General features: G+C 40.4%; 1 protein-coding gene across 1 annotated transcript in view; it reads right to left on the reverse strand.

The window, feature by feature from the left end:
• Positions 1-26,150, reverse strand: part of TMTC1 (transmembrane O-mannosyltransferase targeting cadherins 1) — a 266,800-nt gene that overhangs the window by 16,349 nt on the left and 224,301 nt on the right. The window contains 2 exon segments of the mRNA XM_047740854.1: positions 756-858; positions 16,406-16,514. Coding sequence (XP_047596810.1) covers positions 756-858; positions 16,406-16,514 — 212 coding nt within the window.

Below are 26,150 nucleotides of genomic sequence, written 5' to 3' on the forward strand. Positions count from 1 at the left end.
ATTAAACAGAAAAGTTTCAGATATACTAGAAAATAAAAACCCCTTTGAGCATTCATACTGACAAAATAATTAAAATAATTTTACACAAGGCAGATAGCCTAATAGTCAATGAGAATAGAACGGTGCTTTTGTATTAAATTCAACTACCTTTTGATTCCTTATAAGTATTCATAGCGTGCCAACAGTAGATGGGACACAAATCATAAAGAAAACAGAATCCCTGCCCAGTAAAGTTTTGCATTAAATAAGATGGAGTAAGTATATTTTATATAGCACCTGTCACATAAGAGCAGTCTATCAATAATAATAATATAGTTTCTGTAATCTACATCAAGTAAAGAATGATGGAACAATTCTGGAGCCTTTTTAAAATCAGACATAAAGAAGTATTTTCCATCTGCTGGTAAGTAGATTCAGAGGCAAGCCGTGTATCATTGCTGAGTACTGTTTCATCATCATAGATTCATGGACTTGTCTAAATGATACTCAAAAGCCTGCTACTCATTAAATCAGCAAGTATTCTAATATGCGGGGAGTTTTTCTGAGTGCTATACAAACTGGGTGGATTTTACTGAGATGAACTTGAAGACTTAGAGAAATGATAGCCCCACAGTACAATGTGATGGTCAACGGTGTGAGTTTCCTGTCAAGCCCAGTGATGTTACTTAAGAGACATCATTTGGGTGGTTGCCATTTTGCTTGACAGATAGTATTATCTCATCTCAATGGAACAGGTTCTCTTTAATTTCACTCACCAGTATCAACTAAGAAAACCCCATAGTTGTTGTGTAAGTCTGAGCTGTCTGGACAGCTCTTTATTCCAGCCAGGTATATCTCCTCAGCCTCCTTAAATCTCTCCTTTAAAAGAGAACAAAGGAGAACAAATGAAAAAGTTCAAAACAACAACAACAACAACAATAAATTGAACAATAGAATAGGAAAAATAAGAAACCAATTTTCTGAGCATCTATTATGTAACAGGCACCAAGATCAAACACTACATATTTTGAATTAAAGTCAGTGCCAATGGCACAAATTCCTACAGTTCATATCCATTCCTTTTTAGTTCCTTTAGGGCAAACAAGCAGATGTTTACTAAGAAGGGACATCTAGAAGGATTTGCCCTGCTATTGGAAAAAGCCTCGAATAGTTGTTTGACTGGGATGCTCTCCACCCCAGTAACTCTGTGTGAAAATGAGTGACAGACACATCCACAGAGGAATATCTTGAGAGGTGATAATCTGACTGGGAGCCAAGGAGGCCTGGGACATCCATCTAACAGCTGCACTTGGCAGAGCTAACGCTCTCTTTACATACTCTGCATGGTTTATTTGGGGGAGGTTTTTGAGGAAAGAAGGAGACTGATGCTGATTACAGGAGGAACTGGCCTTGACCTTTCTTTAATCAAAATAGTTCTAGAGTCCACCCAACTGTGTGCTGCTTCTTTTAGTCAACGTGTGTTTTCATTTCAGAGCCATATCCTCCGATAGGAATATACGTCTCTCCAAAGGCAGACCTCCAACTCTTATTACTGTGGCAAGGCCCAGATCAACTGCCACATCTTCCTAATTGTCCTGCTCTTCTTCTAAAGATTTGCTTTAGCACACTAGTAATTCTGAACTAGCTATTAGGTACATTTTTCACAGGGTTACACATTCTTTCACAATATAGAAGGTAAAACCTACTTAATGAATCAAAGCTACCCAGGTCCTAACAATTACTCATGAGTAAACAATTTCACAGTTTCCTGGTACTGCCGGGAAGGTCAGGTAAAAGGAAATAATCAGGCGTAAAGCACATAGCAACTTTTCCTTGAATATGCTCTGCAGGTAGGCATTTTCCATAATTTTATCACATTTACTATTATTAAGTATTCAACCAGACACACACCAAGGGAATGTACAGCATCAATTTTCTCAGATGTGACCCCTTTGGCTTGTGAATAAAAATGCAGAGCCTTGTGTTATAAGCCAAAGAGCCTCCATTTGATTTGACCCAGAAAAGTAAAGACACTTGACTCTCTGTGGAAGGACCACTGTCATTTCTTTGAAACTTTATTTACTTATTTGTTTATTTGAGAGAGAGAGAGAGAGAACGCACATGTGCACAAGCATGTAAACATGAGTTGCTGGGGGGAGAGAATCTTCAAGCAGACTCTGCATTCCAGAGCTTGACGACGTAGGGCTTGATCCTACATCTCCAAGATTATGACCTGAGCTGAAATCAAGAGTTGGACACTTAATGAATTAAGCCGCTCAGGTGCCCCTAAGGCCATCTCTTTGAATCCACACATTTAAGTACCATTTAGGAAACAAGGTGTGGTTTGAATTTGGCAAATTTCACCTATTTGAATTACAAAGCCACAGTCCAGCGAAAATGGAGATCCATGTTTCTAAAAAGTATATGTATTTTCGATTGCCAGAGTCTAATTTAGAAAAATTAAAGAATAAAAATCCCAATCTCAAAATAATCTTTCAATCTATTAAAGGGAAGAAAAACTTTATGAAGCTATCATTCACTGTAGGACCAACAAATTTGTGTATGTGTGTTTAGAGATAGGCAGGACACAAATTATTAAGACTCTAATCATATTTTTTTTAAAGATTTTATTTATTTATTTGACAGAGATCACAAGTAGGCAGAGAGGCAGGCAGAGAGAGAGAGAGGGAAGCAGGCTCCCTGTTGAGCAGAGAGCCCGACGCGGGACTCGATCCCAGGACCCTGGGATCATGACCTGAGCCGAACGCAGAGGCTTTAACCCACTGAGCCACCCAGGCGTCCCATGACTCTAATCATATTAATAGCTACCAAGTACCACTGCATACTTCTCATTTACTCATTCACTCAGGACATGTTTACTGCAAGGCCTACAGAAAGTGTGGCATAGCGATGAAGCATTGGCTGCCAGTGCATGACTACGTGCATTGGAATGCCAGTCCCACCATTTACTATCTATGTGACCTCACTTTTCTACGTGGCCAGTTGTAAAATAGGATAACAGTAGTACCTGTCGCATGGGGTTGTTGTATGAAATGGATCAAAATATGTGAAGCAGGTAGAACAATGCTTAGCACACAGCCCTTTGTCACGTTAGGCATATCCTTGTTATGATCACTAGTTAGTGTTAGCATTATTACTGTATCACTAGGAGACAGATACCAAAACAGGGAGGTGAAGAGAACAAAATACCTCTATCAGGAGCTCAAAAACAAGTGAACTAATAAGTACAACCCAATGACAGCGGTGTTTTAAAAAGGGAAGTACAGCTTCTCTTGAGCTCAGGAGTCCTAGAGTGGCTCCTGCGGCCCCATGAGGAGTGGTGGCCCTGTCTGAGTAGCCAGGAGTCTCAAGTTCCTTTCCTACAAGAGCTCTTCAGTAAGCTTTAAATGAGAAATAATTAACTAACCCAGGTGTTTTTCCTTTTAACTTTTCTTAATCATCTTCTGAAACAGAGGTCAATAAACACCTCATATCCTAGAGGCAACCAGAAAAAGAACACCCTGGCTAATCCAAAGTTGGGTTGTCAGCTCCTAGGGATCTCAAGTTTCCTGTGTTACCATTCCACAAGTGTTAATTGTTCGATTTTAATGTCACCTTTGTCTTAAAAGGATCAAATTCTCTATGCTATATGGTACTTTTAAAACGCACTAACATAGTCATGGTAAAATCAAAACTTAAAAAAAACACAAAAAACAACCTACCCAACTGTTAAAAATACAATGGATGAGATTTTCAGCCAAGAAAATAAAAGAATAATAGAGCTGGAAAGAGTAATACTTTATACTTATAAATAAATAGAAATATACTAAAGAGACACTAATTTGCCACCATTTTTAACTAATGAAGAAACTTGGGCACAAAGTGGCTAAGAGATGTGGCCCATATCTTATAGCTACATGGGAAGAGGGAACAGAATTTAGGTTTTTGGTGGACAGGGAACTGAATAAGCCCTGCGTAAAAGCAGTATTTCTGGCAATAATGGTGTCTCTGGCATCAAAAGAAACAATTATACTTTTGGATATCCATCTGTCCTGTCCACAGATATTTTGTGAGCACCATACATGTGCCAAGTACGCAGGGGAGACAGAAGAGTGAACAAGACTGACACAATCCTGCCATGACAGTCGAGTGGGACACAGAGAGGAAGACGACGTCGCAATGTACTGTGACAGTGTCATGGGGGGAGAACCACAAGGGCAGCCAAGAGTGACACTCAGACCTGGGGTGAGATAGCTCCTCGACACCTGTCATGATCCAAATGCCTGAGAATGCTGGATGCGTTACATCCAGCAGCTGTAGAACATAAAGATGTTTTGAAAAAAATCTGTGGCTACTTCAGATCTAAGAAACATCACTTTATAAGTAATGTGGGAGAACTGTGGGAAAACTGAAAGGTACTTTTCCTGAAAAGAATAACACCGGTGTCTTCACATTCTGACTTGGCGAAGTCAAATATAACAGTCAACAAGAGTTTTCAAGGGTAATTCCTCCTTCACCTGATTTCATTTTACTTTTCCCCCACCTTCTTATTGCTCTCAGAGAGCCAAAGAGATCATCTTTTTCATCTAAAACTTCTCTTACTGGGGGTTTAAGAGCTGGGTTTCCACTAGAAATGCAATTTTCAAGGTCCAAAGAAGTAATGGGATTTAAAAGAGCGTATGTGCCAAGAGCAAGTGATGGCATCCGTGTGCCCTTGGTCATCCAAGGGCAGTCTCAAGACTTGAGCTCTATGAAAAATGTCTTCAATATCTGTCTTTTCCTTTCGCTGGACTGTAAATTTCAAGGAATGATTAGCTCTACTTATTAAAAAATGAGCAGGGACCACCACCAAAGAAGAAAAATACCTTCTAGGTGTTTATTTAAAATAAATTCCACCTTCTCTGGAAGGGAAATGCATTTATCTTAACAAGTAGTAGTCCTGAATCCCTGAAGCTCTATTTCAAGCACTCACTCTCTATTTACCTCATCTGGCTAGATGTCCTGACCTAAGCTCATCATTCCTGGTCTCTACTGACTTGTGAGATCCAGAGGAAATGAATATAAGTTATTTATAGGACAACTTTAATTAAAAATGGTTGTGACCAGAGAATGGCTCTGACAAATAATACTGTCTGCTGTACACCAGAGTCCCCAATAACCCCTGTCTCAGAATGAAATCACTTTTGAGTGCGATGGTTAAAATGGGCAGCCTGCAACCATGGGCTCCTCTCCAAGGCTCAAGCATTTTCAGTAGGGGGGAAAGAAAATGGGCCTTGGGGGAGAGATAAAACACAGTCAACATCTCCACTTTTTACATGCTGTAATTACCCAATATGACATGCTTTTTACCTCAGGGAAGGGAAAGTGAAGAGCAGATCTTTGGAAAAAGCAACTCAACTGTAATTTACTCTTGTGGGCTAACTGATATGTTTGGGAAACTTCTTGTAGTTCAAGTTGCAGCAACCAGGAGGACAAATGGACACGGGCTTAATGCAGCCATCCTCAGACTTCATGGTTTTGAGATCCGTTTGTACTCTAAAAATTACTGAAGACTCCCAAAGAGCTTTGTTTATGTGAGCTATATCTATCACTATTCACCACGATGAACATAAAGCTGAGAAATATAAAAAATATTTATAGTTCACTTAAAACATAATAAACTGAACCATAGTACATTTATATAAAAAATAATAGAAACTTTTCATAGCAAAAAAACACAAACAAATAAAAAAAACAACAACACCAAACTAGTGAGAATACTGGCATTATTCCATATTTTTACAAATCTCTTTAATGCCTGGCTTAATAATAGAAGACAGATGGATCCTCATATGTACCTTAATGCTAGTCTATTTTTTTAAGATTTAATTTATTTATTTCAGAGTGGTGGGGGGCAGAGGGAAACAATCCCCAAGCAGACTCCCTGCTGAGCATGGAGCCTGACTCAGGGTTTGATCTTAGGACTCATGAGATCACGATCTGAGTTAAAACCGAGTTGGACACCCAACTGACTGAGCCACCTAGGTGTTTCTGTGCTAATCTATTTTTATGATTTTAGTTGAAGTATATGAAGAAACATAGACATTTAATTGGAAAGTGGGAGAACTTTTTTTTTTTAAGTTTTATTTACTTATCTGACAGAGATCACAAGTAGGCAGAGAGGCAGGCACAGAGGGCGGGGGGCAAAGGGGGGAGCAGGCTCCCTGCTGAGCAGAGAGCCTGATGTAGGGCTTGATCCCAGGACCCTGAGATCATGACCCGAGCCAAATGCAGAGGCTTTAACCCACTGAGCCACCCAGGCGCCCCAGTGGGAGAATATTTTAATGTCTTTTTGTAATTGTAAATACATCATGGAGCCTCTAAAAAAAATACTGTACACTCATGAGAGAATGAGAGTTTAAAAAGGCAAATTACTTGTTAATAGTATTATGAAAACTGCATCGACCTTCTTCGATCTCAGGGGTCCCCAGTCAACACTTTGTGAACAGCTGGTTTAATGAATGGCCCATAACAGGTACTTAATATATAGAAGGTATAAGATGTGATATTCCAAAGTGGTGAAGGACATACAGAGATTGGGATGGAAAGTTCTCCTAGTACCCTGACACTGTGGTCATGCACCTGAATTGTTTTCTAGAAGTATTTTCATTCTGGTCAATGATATGAACATATATAGCTATAAGGTATTTCCCATTAGCCCCATGTCTTTATTTGCAATGATGAAACTGGGAGTTTAGGAGCAATGGATGTTTAAACTCATGTCAATGATTTCTCTAAGAAACTTTAAAATATGGCAGTTCAAAATACAGAGCAGGGGCACCTGGGTGGCTCAGTTGGTTAAGCAACTGCATTTGGCTCAGGTCATGATCCCAGGGTCCTGGGATCAAGCCCTGCATTAGGTCCCCTGCTCAGTGGGGAGCCTGCTTCTCCCTTTCACTCTGTTTTACTCTGCCTACTTGCACTCTCTCTCTCACTCTCTATGTCAAATAAATAAATAAAATCTTAAAAAAAAAAAAACCAAAACAGAGAGTAGAGATGCCTGCTTTCTCACTCTCTCCTTTGCTTTTATTTTCTTTACAAAACAGTTCTTCCACCTATCAGTCCTCAGCAGGGACATTCATAAGAAACAAGCTGCCAATATTTGATGTCTAATTCTCTTTCTTATCCAACTAAAATGAACCAAGTAACTTGGCATTTCTTCTCACCAAGGAAATGGTAGGTCTTTCTTAATCTTGAATTTTTTTTTTTTTTTATCACCCAGCAGATTGTGATCAACACTACTCTGTGATAATTTATGCAAAGAATAATCACTTTAAAGAGGAAATGCCAAGAATCATTGAAGAAAAGCTAAAAGTGCGATGAGAGTAAGCAATTACAGGTGTATAACACTGTCAGGAGACCACAAAAAAAGGGGGGGAGCCACATTTGCAGAGAACTGCAGTTCCCCCTTCCCCCATCTCTAAAATCTTCTCACACCATTTGTCCTCATTCTCTGCACTTCCAGGCAAATGATTTTCTATTAGAGGAAATCTAATCTCTTCACCCCAGAGCCTTCATGCGGTCTATTCCCTCTAGCCAGAAAGCTTTTCCCATTCTTTTTTTTTATCTTGTTGATATCTAAAAGTTCTTCAGGTAGCTGATTAAATGCTGCTCTTTGGCCACTGCCCCTGCCCCCCCCCCCACGTGCCCCTTCCCACATTCTCATGGGTACTTCCTCGTTACACATTTGTCACAACTGTGTTAGATATTGGGGAGGGGGCTATAGTTCTTTGTTCAGGGGTAGCATTCCCTTCCAGACTCTAAGTTCCATGAGGATAAGGCCTGTACTTTATTAGTTCAACAATCTCTAGTGTTTAGTGGTACCTAGATGTTCAAAAAATCTGTGAATAATCAAATCAATAATTCTTAAAGTAGGGTCTGGTTCAAGTTGGCCTGGCCACAATGCAACAGTATATGTGGCTGAACTGACCCAAAAGATGGCAGAAGGAGAAAAGCTGATTCTAGACCATCCACTCTTGGTCTATTCTCCTAATTTATATTTTATTATTCCAATTTTCTTTTCATTCTTGTATCCGGTGAAGTCTTATCTCAAAATGCATTAAATAAAAATATCTTAAGTGTTATGAAATTAACTGAGTTTTTCAATAGGCTATAAACCTGGGGCTAGCAATAATTTACAATGGGTCAGAGTCATAAGCAGTGTTAATTTTTTTCCCCTTTACTGTTAGTGTAATGCAACCTATATCATCTCTCATGAGAGTAGGCTGTTTAAAAATGATGGCTGGCTTATAAAAGTTTACAATCCTATCTGTGAAGTTGGAGTACAGCCAGTTCTGAGTGGTATGGAGAACTAGAAGAGAACAGTAAGCCCAAGACCACCTTGACTTTAAATCTAAGAGTTTATTTTCTGTTCTCAGTTTTCTTGACTTCTTTGCTGCAGCAGACAGACACAGGCATCAATTTTTTTGCAGATTCTTTTATGTATCTCACTTCTATGACAACTCACCCTTTGTGGTTTCCTCTATCACTTCTCCTTTCCCACTCCTTCCACACCCAACCTCATTGACTATGGCCCATTATTGCAGTCCAGTCATAGGACGTCAGGGTCATACAGCCAAAGAGCAGTGCCAAGGAGTCAAGAAAGCAGGCTCCAGTCCTGGTCCTCACACTAGTTATCTCGATGATCTTGAGCAGCACCTAATTCAGTACACACCGTATTTTTCTCTGTAAAATGAGAAGGTTAAAAAAATTCTTCAAGTTTTTTTTTTTTTTTCTTCACATGCTATTCTTCATTTTCCCCTCAGAGAAATAACCTACTCATAATGTGGTTTCATTTATTTGAAGTCCTAAATCCACCTTCCCAGCCCTAATCTCCTTCGCTGCCATCTGTCCACACATTATTTTCACTTAAATGTTCCATAACATTCAACATTAAAAGGCTGTACACTGCTGGGAACAGAGGATATGGGTACCACTCTTTAGAAAAGCAATTCAGTAACATACCTCAAGAGCAATTTAGTAAGGTATCTCAGTGAAATATGATGATACTCTTTTGATATGGGAACTCTACTTCTAGGAATCTATCATTAGAAATGATTCAAAATATTGTTTTAAAAAAGCCGTAAGAAAGGAAAAGTTCACTGTCCTCCCAACACACACGCGTGCATGCACACATGAAACCAAGTGACCAAAATTTGGGGTATTATTATGTAAATCACAGTGTATAATTTTGATAACTAGTAAGTAGCCATTAAAATGGTATTATCAAGGGCGTCTAGCACCATGAAAACAGGTATAGTATGTTTAATTTAATAGCAAATGAAAAAGAACAGGATACAAACTACATGTGAATTGAAGTATGAAAACAAAATAAGTATATTGAAAGACCTGCAGGATATTAAAAAAATAATATTCGTTATTCTCAGATATTACATTATTAATAAAAGGTATATTTTATCTTCTCTGATTTTTCATACATTTCATTTACATTTTCATATTACTTGTGTAATTGAAAAGGAATGTGGAAGTGAATCTTATTTCCACCCTTTCTAAAATCTCCCTCCTCCTTGGCTTCCCCATGGTACTCAGTGGCTATGTGTCTTCTCACTCTTAGGTGCTTGACCCTGGAATTTTTAATTTTCTATTTTCTTTTCCTTTCAGCCTTCACATACAAACAGTTCCTAAATACAAAGGGATTCTTTTTCCACAATAACATCTGTCCATGCCCACACTTTGTTCCAGAAAGAAGGCTCTCCACTACTCATGCCAGAATGCATTTAAAAGCCTTCTCAAAATACTCCACATGATTTTCTCCCTCCCAGGTTTTAAAACATTTTCCTTCGACACTTGCCTTTGCTTCTTATTATCTATCAATTTCAAATCGGGGCTCCACTGTGGGCCTTAAAAGTCTCGCATATAATGCCTTTTCAGCTTAACTCATTTTTCAAATTTTCCCTCTCCAAATTCTCTACTGTGCCCAGAAAGAATTACTTTTTACTTTTGGATTCCAACAGAATGATGAACAAAATGTTAGTCCCAGGCAAATCCTACAAGAGATTACTACACTCCAGGTTCTACCGGCAGTGGGGATGGGAGATGGGGTCAACAGACAGCAGTATGCTTACTGTAAGAGCAAGGGATGGCAAATGAAACCTGTTGGGGGTGGGTCCCCCCTCTTAGATTATATTTATTTATTTGTCTAAGAGAGAGCACAAGCAGAGGGGAGGCACAGAGGCAGAACAAGGCTCCCTGCTGAGCAGGGAGCCCAATGCGGGACTCAATCCCAAGACCCCAGGATCATGACCTGAGCCTAAGGTAGCCGCTTAACCTACTGAGCCACCCAGGCCCCTCATTGTTGTTTTCTAATAGAATCACATCCTCCAATCAGGGGAAGGATTTCAGCAGGTTTCTGGCAAAGCGCCTCACAACATCCTCATAGATAAGATGAGGTGAGCTAGATGATAACATGATTGGTTAAATGAACCAACAATTAAATAACTGTACCTAAAGAGCCTCAGGTAAAAGAGAGGTCAACCTGGCAAGAAGATCCTACAGACACAATGCAGGTCTCTGCAACATTTTTTAATCAAAAACATAAACAAGTAACTAGAAGCTATTTTTATTTAATTTACCAAGTGAAATATCTGGGAAGGGCAGTTAATATAAAGATGGCAGAAAAAGGACAAAACGTCCTAGAACACCTGAAATCTCAGACTGATCACAAAGAAGTTGAAATTAAATACAGATAAAGATGAGTCCTTTCAGCCAGATTATAAAAACATGCCTTCAGCATGGGTGAGGCTTGCATTAACAAAGACTGCATTAACAAAGATTCACAGGTTATAGGGACTTGAGTTGACTGTCTCCAATGTGAGCCAGAGTGCCATGCGGTTGCCAAACAACCAGCAGAACTCATTTCAGGGTGACATTTAGCAGACATCCAGGATGTCAAGCCAGGGAAGTATTCTATTCCACCCTGAACTTGCTGAACTACGCCTTAATACGGGGAGCCATCCTGTCATAGAGAAAGTGGATCGTCCAGAGGCTATGTAAAGCAACATGACCAGAAGCCAAGAATCTGGAAATCAGGGTAAGAAAGAAACAAGGTGAAAGAAAAGAGGTTAGCTTAGGAAAGGGGTGATTAGGGAAGTGATAACACAACTGCGCCCAACAAGCTCTCCATCAGACGAAGCTAAAAGGGAGCCAATTACAGGATGACCCACTTTAGGGGTCCAGAGGTACAGGACAGTTTTCTGTCATTAGATTGGCCCACAACAACAGTGCGGATGGGCCATGCATGTGTCTGGTGACACTGGAAGACGGCCTGCTCTGTGAAGGGATGGGCTCACGTTGTGTTACAGAGTGGCCAAGGTTTGCAGTCCTTGCTTTCATACACTCTGGGAGTCTGAGATTCTGGAATGCTGTTAAATAAGGTTGTGCCACCAAGAAATGAATCCATTTACTACCAAAGAATGTTAAGCTGGGTGGATTCTCTCTACCAGTTTCTCTGTGCCTTGCTTGTGCCTCTGAAGCACTCTTTTATTCCTGAAGAATTCAAAACATGAAGACAAGCTGTTGAAAGTCAGAGAGGAAAGGCAACCCTGAGTTATGCCCAACAGCTGTTCTGTCTCTTTGATGTTAAAAATCAATTGCCCAAAGGAGCAAAAGAGAAAACTTTTCAATCTTTCAATTACATTCTTAGATCTCATAGCATTTTACATTCGAACCTAGAATAGGAAAGCCTGGTTAAAAAAAAAAGAAAGAAAAAGAAAATGAAAGTGACCCTTATATGGCAGGAAAGATCATGACTGTAGTCATTCTTTGTTCTTCTTGAAAACTTCAAAACTTCAACCATGTGACACACAATAACTCTACTCCAATTTACCACTGTGGTTCATGAAAATTAAATTTATTACACAGCTGATTTTAAATAAGGCATCTAACATACCTTAAACATGACAGAGGAAAACATATATATGTTGTCCTTTTTAAACTTCCACTTCCTATAAGATGTGTTAATAGCAAGATACTGCAGAATGGACTGTAGTACATTTTGAGATCATAGAACATCTTAATCATCTTTAGAGCAGTAACTTTTCATCAACTTGGAGCTCATTAATTTAGAAAGAAAACACAACTGAAGAAGGCAATTCACTTTCACAATATTAACATGTTAATCCTTTATTTGTACAGAAACAATAGCACTAATTACGGTGGAACCTTACAGCATTCATTGAAATATTCATGAGCACTAAGGGCATGTATACTGACGAGCACTGAGTAATGTAAAGAATTATTCAATTGCTCTGTTGTACAACCAAAGCTCATATAACAGTGTATGTTAATTACACTTGGATTAAAAAAATGGTAAAAACCGATTCAATAGCACTTAATTGACATGAAAAAAGATAATTTGACACACTCTTGAAATGTTAGTGCTACAGATGCAGTAAAGATAATTTAGAATATTTATCAATTTTCAGATTTGGAAACTGAGGCCCAGAGAGGTAAAGTACTCCTCACCCAAGTCTGTGCAGTTGGTTAACTATGGAGAAAGGTCTAGAACCAGGTCTCTTAGCTCCCTGTCAAATGCTCTTAATATCACACTACGGAGTACCTGAATCTCAAAGAAAATCAAATCCAGACATGCTGTGTGAATGCCTGCATCATACAGTGAACTGTTAAGCCCTAGAAAAGAAATGGGCATACAAAGACAATGCTGCTTTTCTTAAGGAAACTTACGGTCTTGTGAAGAAAATGAACCTGAAAAATTGCTTAAATTGTAGTTCCACATCTGAATTCAAGAAATAAAAATATGTGACTATTTTGCACGTTGATGTGTGCTTCCATAAATATTATAGGAGCTCTACTCCCATGAGAAGGGGAGGTGGAGAAATGCTGGGGGAGGAAGTGGGAGGTGAACTGGATCTTGAAAACTGGGGAGGATTTTTAAGGGGAGAAAGATAAGATGGCATTTTAGGAAGATGGAACTGTGTGACTAGATACACATTCTCGTATCTGCAAAGAGCTCCACGAAACATACTACATTATCACTCATATTAGGTAAGTGATAATGTCACTTAGCAAAAGGGCAGTTTACATCAAGAAGAGCAATTAAATGCTTATCATCTGTCCTGGTGAACTGGGAAAAAAGACAAGAGCTGGGAACAATGAATGCATTATTTTATTTACAGCTGGCCCTTGAACAATGTGGGTTTGAACTGCATGGGTCCACTTATGCACAGGCTTTTTTCAATAAACACAGGACAGCACTGTAAATATATGTTCTCTGGCTTAAGATTTTCTTAATAACATTTTCTTTCTCTAGCTTCCTTGACTATGAGACTACAGTATATTACACATATAATACACAGAATATATGCTAATAACTATTTATGTTATCAGTAAGGCACCCAGTCAACAGTAAGCTGTTAGTAGTTCCGTTTTGGGGGAGTCAATATGTGGATTTTTGACTGCACAGGTGGTCAGCACCCCTACTTCCCACACTGTTCAAGAGTGAACTGTATAATTGAGTGAACCTCATTATTCCACAAAGAAATTGAGGTAGTTTTAAGAATTGGAAATAAAACTTGAATAAAATAATTTAAGGAAAATGATAAGCCCGGAATAAAAGCAGCACCTACAGAAAAGCAGACTATACAGTCCGAATGGCTGTTAGTCAGAGGTTGGGGACAAGGGAGATGGAAATAGAGTTGACCCTTTTTAGTGTTTACAAGATTTTTCCTGTGTTAGATTAAAAATAAAGGAAAAAACGTTCAATTCAGAAGCAGAACCTTTCCCAATACTGAGATGAGAGAAATTCTCCTGAGTCCTCATAAAGAAGACACTGCATGAGGTAGTAAGTGCTGTTCCCAAGCCCATCCCTGATTCTATGGTTATGAAGAGCAATTGCACATGGTGGTCCTCATACTACCACTCAGTGCAGGACAAACACATCACATTTGGGTATGATCAATTACAAAACAGTGTGGCCTACATGCTTAGTCCTCCCATAATATAAGAGGAAAATTCAGAATATGTACTGGATTGGAGGGATTATATATCCTTCAGTTCATATAGATTCATTTATTCACTCAAAATTTATTGATTGCATACAAGAACATGGGAATATAGCCATGAATAGAAGGGATGGTCACTCTCATGAGTTAAATAGTCTAGTGGTGGGAGAAGGATCATAGACAAATATATGTTAGGGGAACCTGGGTGGCTCAGTCATTTAAGCATCTGCCTTTGGCTCAAGTCATGATCCCAGGGTCCTGAATTAAAGTCCCACATCCAGCTCCCTGCTCAGCGGGGAGTCTGCTTCTCCCTCTATGCACCACTCCCCCACCCCCAACTCATGCTCTCTCTCAAATAAATAAATGAAATCTTAAAAATATATGTGTGTTGGATGATGATAAATACTATTTGGGAAAAATAAGGCAGGACAAAGTGACAGAGAACATGATGGGCAGTGTGAGGTTGGCAGTTAAAAAGGGTAATCATAGACAACCCCTCTGATTGGGCAATGTTTGCACAGAAACCAGTGTGATAGGAGGAAGGATACTCTAAGATGTCTGGGAGAGAAGTGCTGCAGGCAAAGGGAACAGTTAGTGCAAAGGCCCCAAGAAAGAAACATGCTTGGCATGTCTGAGTAATGGCAAGACACCCAGCCAGGCAAAGGCAGGGGAAAGGTCCTATGAAAATGAGCGAAACAGGATGAGCTGAGAAAAAGGAGCAATGGCAGAATCAATCTTTGTTTCAGAAGTCTCCTACTGTGTCTGCTTCAACACAAGCCAAAGGTAGTTGAGGAGAGCCAGTGTATACCATACACAGAACACGACCATCCTCCTGTCCGCTTAACCACTGTGCTAAAATAGCACTGAAATCACCCACCACCGGCATGGGCTTTTGTTTAAAGCCTAACTACACTACATGGACAATAGCAGAACATGAAAACTAAGCTTATCCTTTCTGACACTTAAATATCCACAGAAAATTCTAAATTGGCATCCTGGTAAAACCGCCCAAGTTTTTTGAATATAAATTGCACCTCTATGTAACCAACGTTCATCACATTTAAGCCAACAGAATGCTACAGGGCATCTTTGGAAGGTGCTGACTTTGATTTTAAAGAAAATCTGGGGGCGCCTGGGTGGCTCAGTGGGTTAAGCCTCTGCTTTTGGCTCAGGTCGTAATCTCAGGGTCCTGGGATTGAGCCCCACATCGGGCTCTCTGCTCGGTGGGGAGCCTGCTTCCCTCTCTCTCTCTCTCTGCCTGCCTCTCTGCCTACTTGTGATCTCTCTCTCTGTCAAATAAATAAATAAAATCTTTAAAGACAGTCTGGCAATTGTGTGAGAGCAGAATCCACTGTCTACTGAAGGCACTTACGTGTGCCAACAGAACAGTATCATCAATTTAGAGAAGATAATTTATATTTGTTTCCCCTTAGCAGGTGACATGCATCCAGAACACTGAAAAATAGTATCCAATCATTTAAACACAAGTAAAGAGAAGGAGGGGAAGAAAAATATCCCTTTATGCCACCAGAAATGTTTGTCTCTTCGGAGCCTGTTCTATAAGCCTCATGTGATCCTTTAACAGGTACTGAGACACAAGATCTATTAAGATTATCAATAATTGGTTGCATATTGAGTTTGGAGATCTGAGTCCATCAGCAATTCCCCAGAAAAATTAAGTAAATAGCAATAAAAGAAGCAAATATTATGCATTGTTCATTCATTCATTCATTCATTTTATTCTAAATTTTTAGAGGTTTTTTAAAAAAGATTTTATTTATTTATATGAGAGGGAGAGCATAGAGGGAGCGTGAGAGGGAGAAGCAGACTCCCCACTGGGCAGAGAAACCGATGTGGGGCTCAATCCCAGGACCCTGAAATTATGACCTGAGCCAAAGGCAGATGCTTAACTGATGGAGCCACCCAGGCACCCCTCCTTTTTTTAAAAAAAATTATTTATTTATTTGTCAGAGAGAGAGAGAGAGAGCACACACAAGCAGGAGGGGTGGCCCGCAGAGGTTGAGAAGTAGGTTCCCTGAGAGCCTGATATGGTGCTTGATCCCAGGACACTGGGATCATGACCTGAGTGGAAGGCAGACACTTAACCAACTGAGCCATCTAGGTGTTTCTTGTGTATTGCTCTTGACAGATTCTGTCTCAAAGTGACACAGAATACATCAATGACCTCTAATGGACCATCTGTGTCTAAAGGCTACCTTCACTAGACCAGGAGTGTTGGAGTAAGAAAGCTACACTTATCATTTCTGTCAAGAAAACTGACATAGAGATTGGTTGTCCAATATGAGTTTACAAATTGAACCATTAGCATCAAAATCTAGATAATATTAGTATATACATTCAACAAGAAAAATTTTAAAAAATATGTGAAGTTCAAATGACATAGTTACCTGCTCAGCCAACAATGAAGCTAAACTAGAATACGCATCTGCAAACTCGGGACCGTATTTAATGGAGTCCTTCAGCAAGGTGATAGCCTCTTCTTTTTTCTCCTGGGACCTAGAGATTATAGAGAGGGAAAAAAACAACATCTTTTAATAACACTTTGTTTAAATCCTCTGATTAGACGCTGAGATCTCATTGCTTTTAGCAAAGATAACCTGATTCCCTCTGGATTTCACTGCAAATGAATTAAACTGGATTGTCTCAAGGTGCCAATAGTTTCTGCTTCTGAATTCTCAGTGGAAAGAGATGTAAATGATGCTCCAGTTTATTCACTGATATTTCTACCTTCTCTTTCCTGCTATGCACTTTCTTGAGAGCTTTAGTATTTTACAAGTTTGTTAACCAGAACCTCAACCCTCAGAGGAGCAATTGTGGAGGCATTCGTGGGAGCCAGCTCACAATGATGTGGAAGGTGCGCTGACCATCTGGACGACTAGCCGCAGCAGCTGAGCCATCTCTCAGGGACAAGCCGGACAAACTGCTAACGTGAACCTGGGCTTTTATATCTAAGAGGCAACGATTTATACATAATATGTCAAGTTAGGAAATACTGTGACTATTGGCTGGCAAAGAATGACTGGCCATTTTATCATCAAAGTTTTATTGAAAATCTGGGCTGGTTCTATTTTCTTCATTTTAGTCTTCTCCTGAAAGTGATTATTTCTGGTTCAGAGAGGATGCAAGGCCCCAGAATTATTACCAATATTTTGGGTGGCAGTTCTCTTTCCTGCTAGTGCCACAGGGGAGGCACATGGCCATTATCCTGATATATCAGTATTTTTATTTATTTATTTTTAAAGATTTTATTTATTTATTTATTTGACAGACAGAGATCACAAGCAGGCAGAGAGGCAGGCAGAGAGAGAGGAGGAAGCAGACTCCCGGCTGAGCAGAGAGCCCGATGCAGGGCTCGATCTCAGGACCCTGGGATCATGACCTGAGCTGAAGGCAGAGGCTTTTAACCCATTGAGCCACCCAAGTGCCTCCTGATATATCAGTATTTTTAAAGCCAAAAACACACACACTGGCAGTGATCAACTTTGCTACTAATACGATTTCACAAACACTGACCACTTGCCAAGTGCTAGGCATTGTAACTGGTAAAAGAAGTGGAATGAAAAAACAGAAAAACAAGAATCCCTGAACTGTAGAGAGCAAAGCCTAAGGGTCCCTCCCAACTTTACTGGGTACCAATATAGAATTGTGTGCTTCTGTTTTCACTATTTAGGGTCAATGATCATTTACTCGGCAATGTACCTTATGCTCTGGTAAATTTTCACAAAATAGGTATTAATTTTCACAATAATCCATGCAGCAGGTGTTCATTGCCCTATCATATTAATTTTTCTAATAAGAAAACTTGGGATTCAGAAAAGCTGAGTGACACATCCAGTTGATATAACCAGTCTTCTGCATGGAGAGCCAGTGCTCATCCATCATACCCTATGTGCTTCTTCTAACTACTTAGAAACCCACCTCTTAATGACCTTGCTGCTCAACATATGATTCATGCACCAGTATCATCCACCTCACCAGGAGCTCATTAGAAATGCAGAGCCTCCAGCCCCCTCTGGACCTCCTGAATTGAACCCTACATTCTAAAAAGATTCTCCAGTAATTTGTTTGCACACTGAGATTTCAGCAGAGTTGCTCCATAAATTAGCCAAGGCAGCTCAGTGTAGCTCCTGCTGCAAAACCCCCATGGTTTTAGTCTCTGTACGATGAAGATCTGGAGAGGGAAAACTAATACTGACTCCATGAGTCTGAGTTCCAAGTGCTAGAAGCAGCATGCTACAAGGCAAGTTTACCTGGAAAAGAGTCTTCTATCATAGACCTTGAAAACACAAAAGTCATGTTTCCAGCACAAGCCTTGCATTCAATTTAGCCAACATCAATCATCGGTCTATTACATGTTAGCTATTTCTTAAGGGAGGTGGCTGTCCATGCTATCCTATTCTCACTGGGGGTGAGCGAACTCCTACTGGGCTCCTCTTGGTGCACAGTCCTGCCCTTGAGAACAAGGCGTAACACCTGTGTGCTTAACTGGATTATTTTGGGGATATGGCTAGAAAGTTGCAAGGTTATAAGAAATGTGCACCACAGCTCTCTTAGTGATTTTTTTTTTAATGGATTCATTCATTTAGTCAACAAACATTTAAACAGTGTCTGTGAGACTCTATGGAAGTCCACTAGACTCTATGAAAGTACTCCTGGGTTTCTAATCTAAAATATATCCTGAAGCACTTCCTCCATAGGCACATGTAAATGCAAGCTTCTTTTTTAATCCTGGTCATTTGACTATTGACTTCACGGTTAGCAGAACTCTTCCTCCAAGGATTTCATAAATTTTTAAAAAGATTTATTTATTTATTTTAGAGGGGAGGGATTGAAGCAGGGGGCAAGAGAGTTTCCTGATATGGGGGGGCTCAACCTCATGACCCAGGGACCACAACCTGAGCCAAAACCAAGAGTTGGATGTGTACCCAATGGCACCCCCTAAGTGCCCCTCAAAAACTTCATTATTTGGAAATATTCCCAAAATCCAGAAGAAGATTCAGACTTAGGAAATTAAGGCTGAAGATTAAGCCCCGCGGGATATAATTGGGCTACGATATTCTTCAGAATCAGCAGGAAAAAAACCTACAACAATTTGATAATAAAAATTCAGTGATTTTCATTTGTCATGGCTCACTTCAGTTAGAACAGCAGCTTAAACCTTTTATATATGAACTTGGTGAGATTAATTACCACTTAATGCAGCCTAGGAATCTAAACACTTGAGGCTGTCCATTAACATTTATAGGACACAGCGGAAAAGTTAGCAACTTTTAAGTTTCCTCACAGGAAACTTAATTCTTTATGAAAAACTCTATCTCTATTAATCTCTTGAAGGATGGACACATTTTCAGAAAAATAGCTCACCATGTAATTTGGGTTAGTACAGGAGGATTGCAAGATGCAAAGATAAGACTTTTCCTCTTGTCTCTGCACTCCTGGGTGATTCTGCTTTTCCCTGGGAGCCTTCAAGAATCATTAGACACCAAGAGGTGTCAGGCACATGCCACTTTTAACACATACTTAATTTTTTTTTTTTTTTAGCAAAACCCTGAGAAACTCATAAGCAGTAATTTTGCTGTTTTTGTTTCTGAAAGGGAGAGAAATAATGGGGAGAGACGGTTCCTCTGTAGTGTCTCTTTTGTTCAGCCTTTGGTGGGAGCTTATGAAATAGGTGTGGTTTTGACATAGTAACTTAGAGCAGATAACTCATCTCCACAGGACCTTCTCTGGTCATATAGCACCATAATTACCACATGAGAACTGAACTTCATTTCCGTCTGATTCTGGTTTCAGAGGCATCCCTTTTCCTATCCACATTACAGCTCATGTTTCTCTACTATCTCATACTAATTAAAACATGGCAGCAATAGTCCTGCAATTCTCTCAACTAGACTGTGCCTTACTTAGTTTTGCTTGCTCACACCTTCGTTCCCGACCTGTTTCTAGTTCCCTCTTTCTTCTCCTTCTACTACATGCAGACAGCTGACAGACACATTTTTTCTACAGCACTGCCTTCAACACATTCCTTTATATAAAAATCTTCATTGAGGCCCTGCTGCATACAGACAGACTGTTTAAAACCTTCCAAAATGTGGTTCTGAGCAACATTCCAAACATAACCAGGTACCCACTGGTCCAGCCAGACTACACTGGCATTTATCTTACAGAATCTGAGAGATCACCAACTCCACTGCTTTTCTACCCTGTGTACCTTAAAATCACTTCAAGTGCTTTCAAAAAGACCTTCAAAAAGGTGTTCCTAGGGTGGGCCTCCTAATAGGAAACACTCAATGAGAATATGACAGCCATTCAGATTTGAGAATTATGGGTATAATTCATCCTACTTAATTTACAGCAGGGAAGAGGGTGAGATTCCTATGGTGTCGGTGATTTGCCCTGGTCCACTCAAGAAGGCCGGCCTCCCAGAGGGACAGTTGCTCTTTGTTTTTCAGCTCAACATTCCAAAGAGTATCTGGGCTGCAGCTCACTTTTCTTCTCCAAGGCCCTGGCACAGCACAGAGGGGCCCCTGTCCCTGCCTCGTGGAGGGGGTGTGTCTGTCCACCTGTGAGTGGGCCATGCAAGCAAGTTGTCAATAGTCCCATTTCCCAGTAGTTGTTTGCTGAACATTTACTCTCTGCTAAGGACACAATAAGTGAATCTTTTGCATTCTTTATTTTAATTCTCAAGTATAATGAATTAGGCATAATTACTGCCATTTTTAAGATTCTGAAAACAATACCAGCAACCAACCCCTGAATAAAATAAACAGCTTTGGAGAGCTAAGTGACATGTGCCCAGCACACAGCTACTATGACACCAGGATTTCATCTACAACTTCGAATCTGTCCTGTTCCACCGGCTGGCCACACTCAGCACGTCTTCGTTCACTCTCTTAAATGTTAGGTGCTCTGAGACAATTACTAGGTTTTAAGCTCCTTCATAGACAAGACCTATGTCTTATTAATCTTACTTCTTTTATCCCAGTGACCTGTACATAGTAGAAATTCAGTAATTGTTAAATTAACTTAAAAAAAAAACATGGTTTTACTATTCTCTTATTCTTAATCTTTGTAAATCTTAAATAAGCATTTCAGTATCCCAATGAATTAGAGGTGGATAATGTTATCATCCACTTTATATCTCCATTTTACAGTTCTTTCAATATTACGGAAGTAATTCTAAGGAAGACAGAAGCATCCCAAGCTTTAGAATCATAAGAAAATGATAAATATAGTATTTATTTATTGAGCATTTCCTCCTTAATAGGTACGACTTAAGCAGCTTCTCTACCTTAACTCTGTTTAGTGGTTAAAAGCACAAATTCAAAACCCAGAAGGACTAGCTTTGAATTTTACTTCTACCATTTACTGTTGTATTTCTTTAGGCAAATTATCAGACCTCCCTGTGTCTCAGGTACAGGGTAAGTACTGTGTATGCTTTGCCTTTAATTAGCTTATTTAATGTTCCTAAAATCACTCATTACAACCTATCTCCCTTTTTAAAAATTAATTTTTTAAAACAAGAAGAATGTAATATCCTCTTACTTTATTACAAAAGTAATATACTTTCAGGGTATGTGGGTGGCTCAGTCGGTTAAGCGTCTGACTCAATTTTGGCTCAGGTCATGAAGTTAAGGTTGTGGGATTGAGTCCCAAGTCAGGCTCTGCAATCAGCATGGAGTCTGCTTGGGATTCTTTGTCTCTCTTTCTCCCTCGGCCCTCCCCTGCTCATGCTCTTTCTCAAATACATAAACAAAATCTTTTTTTAAAAAAAGTAATACACTTCCATATTTCAAACTATTCACAAAAAATTAAAGCTAGGGGCGCCTGGGTGGCTCTGTGTGTTGAGCCTCTGCTTTCGGTTCGGGTCATGGTCTCAGGGTCCTGGGACCGAGCCCTGCATCTGGCTCTCTGCTCAGCAGGGAGCCTGCTTCCCACCCCCACCCCTGTCTGCCTCTCTGCCTACTTGTGATCTCTGTCAAAAAAATTAAAAAAAAAAAAACTTTTATAAAAAAGAAATTAAAGCTAGACATCAGAGTGTTCCTTTTCTCTGATACCACAATAATCTTTTTAAAAGATTTTATTTATTTGACAAAGAGAGAGAGCACGCACGAATGGGGGTAGGGGCAGAGGGAGAGGAGGAAACAGAGTCTCCCTGAGCAGGGAGCCTGATGTGGAACTCAATCCCAGAACTCTGGGATCATGACCTGTGCCAAAGGCAGACACTTAACTGACTGAGACATGCAGGTCCTCCAGATTTTTAATACAATTTAAATCATCATTAAATACACAAATGAATACTTTGCACTAAATGTAAAATCACACCCCTAACAAACAAGTCATTACCCCTGGAAACCTCATTCTAAGGCAACCACCCAGCTGACAAGGCCAAAATGAATAAAGGAGAGGGTCTGCATTTTTAGGGGTGATTGCTAAAGGTGAATATTTGGGCAAGAAAGAATCAGGAGCCATTTTGAGCCTCTCCTTTAGTAAAGCCAGGAAAGAGTCTTAGAAAAGAAAGGTTTAGGCACTTAAGTCCATGTGAAAAGATATTAAAAAAAAAAAAAAAAAAGAGGCAGAAAATTTCAAATAGACATTATAAAATTTCTTAATAATGGGAATTACTATGCTCTGACAGTACAGATCACCCCTGGGCCAGCATTAGACAGCATTAAAACTTCCTAATACATTCATTTTGGGTCTATCAAAAGCAATTTGGGGAAATTTTCATCGTAAGCCCCATCTATAGAGGACTACTCTGTTAGTCCATTTAGACTAAATTGACAGGTCAATTCAAAACGAGAAAAATAAGAAAATAACATTTGCGTCTGAACTGACCAAGCATGTGATTGCTTTAACTCCACAGGTTCTCTGAATACAGAAAAAGTTTGCAATAAGTAGCCCATATAACTAGTGAATAAATTGATAAAAATCAAACCTCAGCACATCTCCCATGGACAGACACCTCCGGTTAGAAGTTACAGAAAAGAACATTCTGAATCCCTTTGGAACTCATGTCACACTAAGAACCATCAGAGCTTCTGCTGCGAGTTCAACCAGCACTGGTGGAACCATTAGGGAATCCCTGGGTAGGTGACATGAGCAGGTAAGGGTAAAACTGTCCCAGCGTGATAATATTTATCGCCTCTTGGCACCCTGTTTTTCTTTATTCACCAAATAAGGAAACATCAAGTGACTGGAGCAGCTGAGGACCAATAATCCTTCCTGGCCTAAAATACTTAGGTCTTCACTTTCCTCCAAGATTAATTGCCCTCAAATTTTAGTGCTTAAGAATCACTGGGTATTGGATAAAATGCAGAATCCCAGGCATCCTAAGATACAGCAGGTCTGGGGTAGGGCCCAGAAATCATTATTCTCAATAAGCCCCTCAGGTGATTCCCTCGGGGTGGTCCTGAGCATATGCTTCAGGAAACTCTGCCCTGGTTCTGTGTGGGATTTGCCTGTTCAACTGATCCTGGGTATAAGGCTAAATGGAAGAGGATGATGAAAGCCAGAAAATGAAAGAAGATTCCCTGGGACAATCAGAGCCAAAAGAACAACCACAGTGGCCAGTTGACTTGGCCGGATGATGGGCAGGCTGAAGGGGGGAGGAGGAGTGTGGTGGGGTGGAGGGGACTCTGAGAAAGACTGCGGTTGGAAGAGGCAGTTTTCTTTCTTTGCCTCCACTCTGCATTCAGAGCCTGTGTCATCCATGCAGGCATCATAACAAAATAAAAATCTCCTAATATTCTGCAAGCAAAACTCTACTCTCTCAAGTTTCCCCCAGGAACTTCCAAAAGGCTAAAAGACTTGAGAAGGGCTTCCTGGGACCAAAAACATCTTCATCATTGACTTCATGAGAGAAACATTAAGTAGAAATTAGATCTTGCTCATAATGTGCAAATTTTGCCATTAAACCTTTGTAGCTTCCCAGGGAATTTTCCCTTTGGTTATACAGTAGTGGGGCTGTTTTTCTTGTGTGGTAAGTAAAAACGCTTGCATCATCTCACTTTCCTGGCTCAGCCTCAATGGCAGATATTTAGCGAAAGCAAATAAGGCTTCACCATATTTTCTTTTAGTAATTAAGGACCCTTTAAGTTTGGCAATTCAGAAAACTTTTTGGATTCCTGTCTAAAATCTCACGACACATTCATTTAAATGAAAAGCAGATGCTTGCTTTGAAAAAGTATTGACATTTTGGGAGAATTTAGGAAATGCCAGCAACAGAAATAAATGGATTTGGCAACCCACTTGGCAACAGTAAAATTTCCCGTAAACCACAGTGTGAACTTGGGAGTGCTGGGGAGCTCCCCTAGCTACAATTCCATGGTTGGGAGTGTTTTGTTGTTGTTAGGTCCCAAAATGATGTGTCTCACAAAGGAAAAAGATTATGATTTTTGGGGGGAGGTGAGAGGTAGAGGGGGGACCTATAGAGTTGACCAGGTATTCTGAAAAACGGAATTGTGAAAGTCAAAGTATCTGACAGATGAGCTTTTCAGAACACACATGTTTTCAATGGTTCTACTATCTCTCCTATATACAAAAAGAAGAGAATTGGGTCAGGCTTTGTGTAGCCTCTTTTATGTTCATTCAAGTTTACTGAGCACATCTCTGGGCAATGCTGTGGAAATACAGCATTGGGTTTACAGGTGTCCATGCTAGTTGTGCTTATTTTTATTTTTTTTTCCCTTGCAGAAGTCATACAGGAAGTGTCTGGAGGGCAGGTTCATATTATGGGGTGATGAAGAATGCATTTTTTTTTTTTCAATTCAGGACTATAATCACTATAGTTAGCACTGAGAGAGTAGATGACTTAGACCTCACACCCTCCCCCAATACAGATGCGCCTGCATCAGAGTGAGGTCACTGCAACCCCAACGGGAGGCAGCTGGGGTGCTCACCCTGGGCGGTGCGGGTGGTCAAGCTCTGGTTGCCTTTAACACCCCTCTCCCCAGCTGAAAACTGAGGAGCAGAATGGGAGGAAGTTCTGACGCTGGCTAGTTACAGAGCTGCCGAGATAGAGACACGGCTCACATGAGACCTCACACAGGAGCTGGCCCAGAAAATGGGCTGGCTGAGGAAATGTTTGTCCTGAGTCCCTCCGGTTTCACTTATTTATTTATTTATTTGAGAGAGAGCCAGAGCGAAGAGTGAGAGAGAGAAAGCACAGAGGGAGATGGAGAAGCAGACTCCCATCTGAGCAGGGAGCATGATGCTAGGCTCAATCTCAGAACCTCGAGATCATGCCCTGAGCAGAAAGCAGACACTTAACCCAGTGAGCCGCCCAGGCGCCACTGTTTCATTCCTTTAGAAGGTTCTTGATGTCTTCTTCAACTCAGTGAGATCAATGTCCCAAACGCGGGCAGCAGGATGCTTGCCCCCCATGGCCTCGCTCCTGCACATCGGAAGCCAGCTCTGTGCCACCAGTGCAGGGAGGTGAGTGGGGAGCAAAGGGGAATAGTCCCGAGCCAGCATCATGTCAAAGCTCGCATGAACAGTTACGCTAAGCCCTTCCGAGATGTGAAGGAAAGCACAGAAACAGTGCTCCCAGTTTGGCACCTGGAGGAGAAGGCAGTGAGAAGAGCCTTGTTCAGCCAGCATTCATTCACCCCATAGATAAAGGGTTACTGTGATGATGCAATGGGATGGGCACAGGCCTGGTTTTAGGTTCGGGTGATTGCTGTCTGAATCCCAGCTCTGCCCTCCTTAGCCATATGACTTGGATTAGCTGTTCTTGCTCCGTGTGCCTCAGTGGCCAAATCTGTGGAATGTGTACATTAATCTCTACCCTTCAGGCGTCTGTACAGGTGCAATAAATGCATGAAGGCAGGGCACTTAGAGGAGTGTCTGGTGCATGGGACGATGCAGTCAATGTTAGCTCTGCTTGCTCCTTCTCTACTTTTCAGTCAGATTCCCACGTGGAATTTCCACCAGAGCTGACTAATTTTGCAGCAAAAACAGAATGCTGTCTCAGTGCAACTATTACATCTGAAGAGAGAAGGGACTTTTAAGATCCTTTCTGATCTTCCACTTCAGTTAAGGGATGAGAACCTTGCGAGTCACAGTTAAAACCACAGACTCTTACAGTTAGATTTACCCGATCGTCTCATCCCATCCCTTATTTCAAAAAGG

This window comes from Lutra lutra, chromosome 8 (assembly GCF_902655055.1).
Source record: "Lutra lutra chromosome 8, mLutLut1.2, whole genome shotgun sequence".
NCBI classification, from domain to species: Eukaryota; Metazoa; Chordata; class Mammalia; order Carnivora; family Mustelidae; genus Lutra; species Lutra lutra.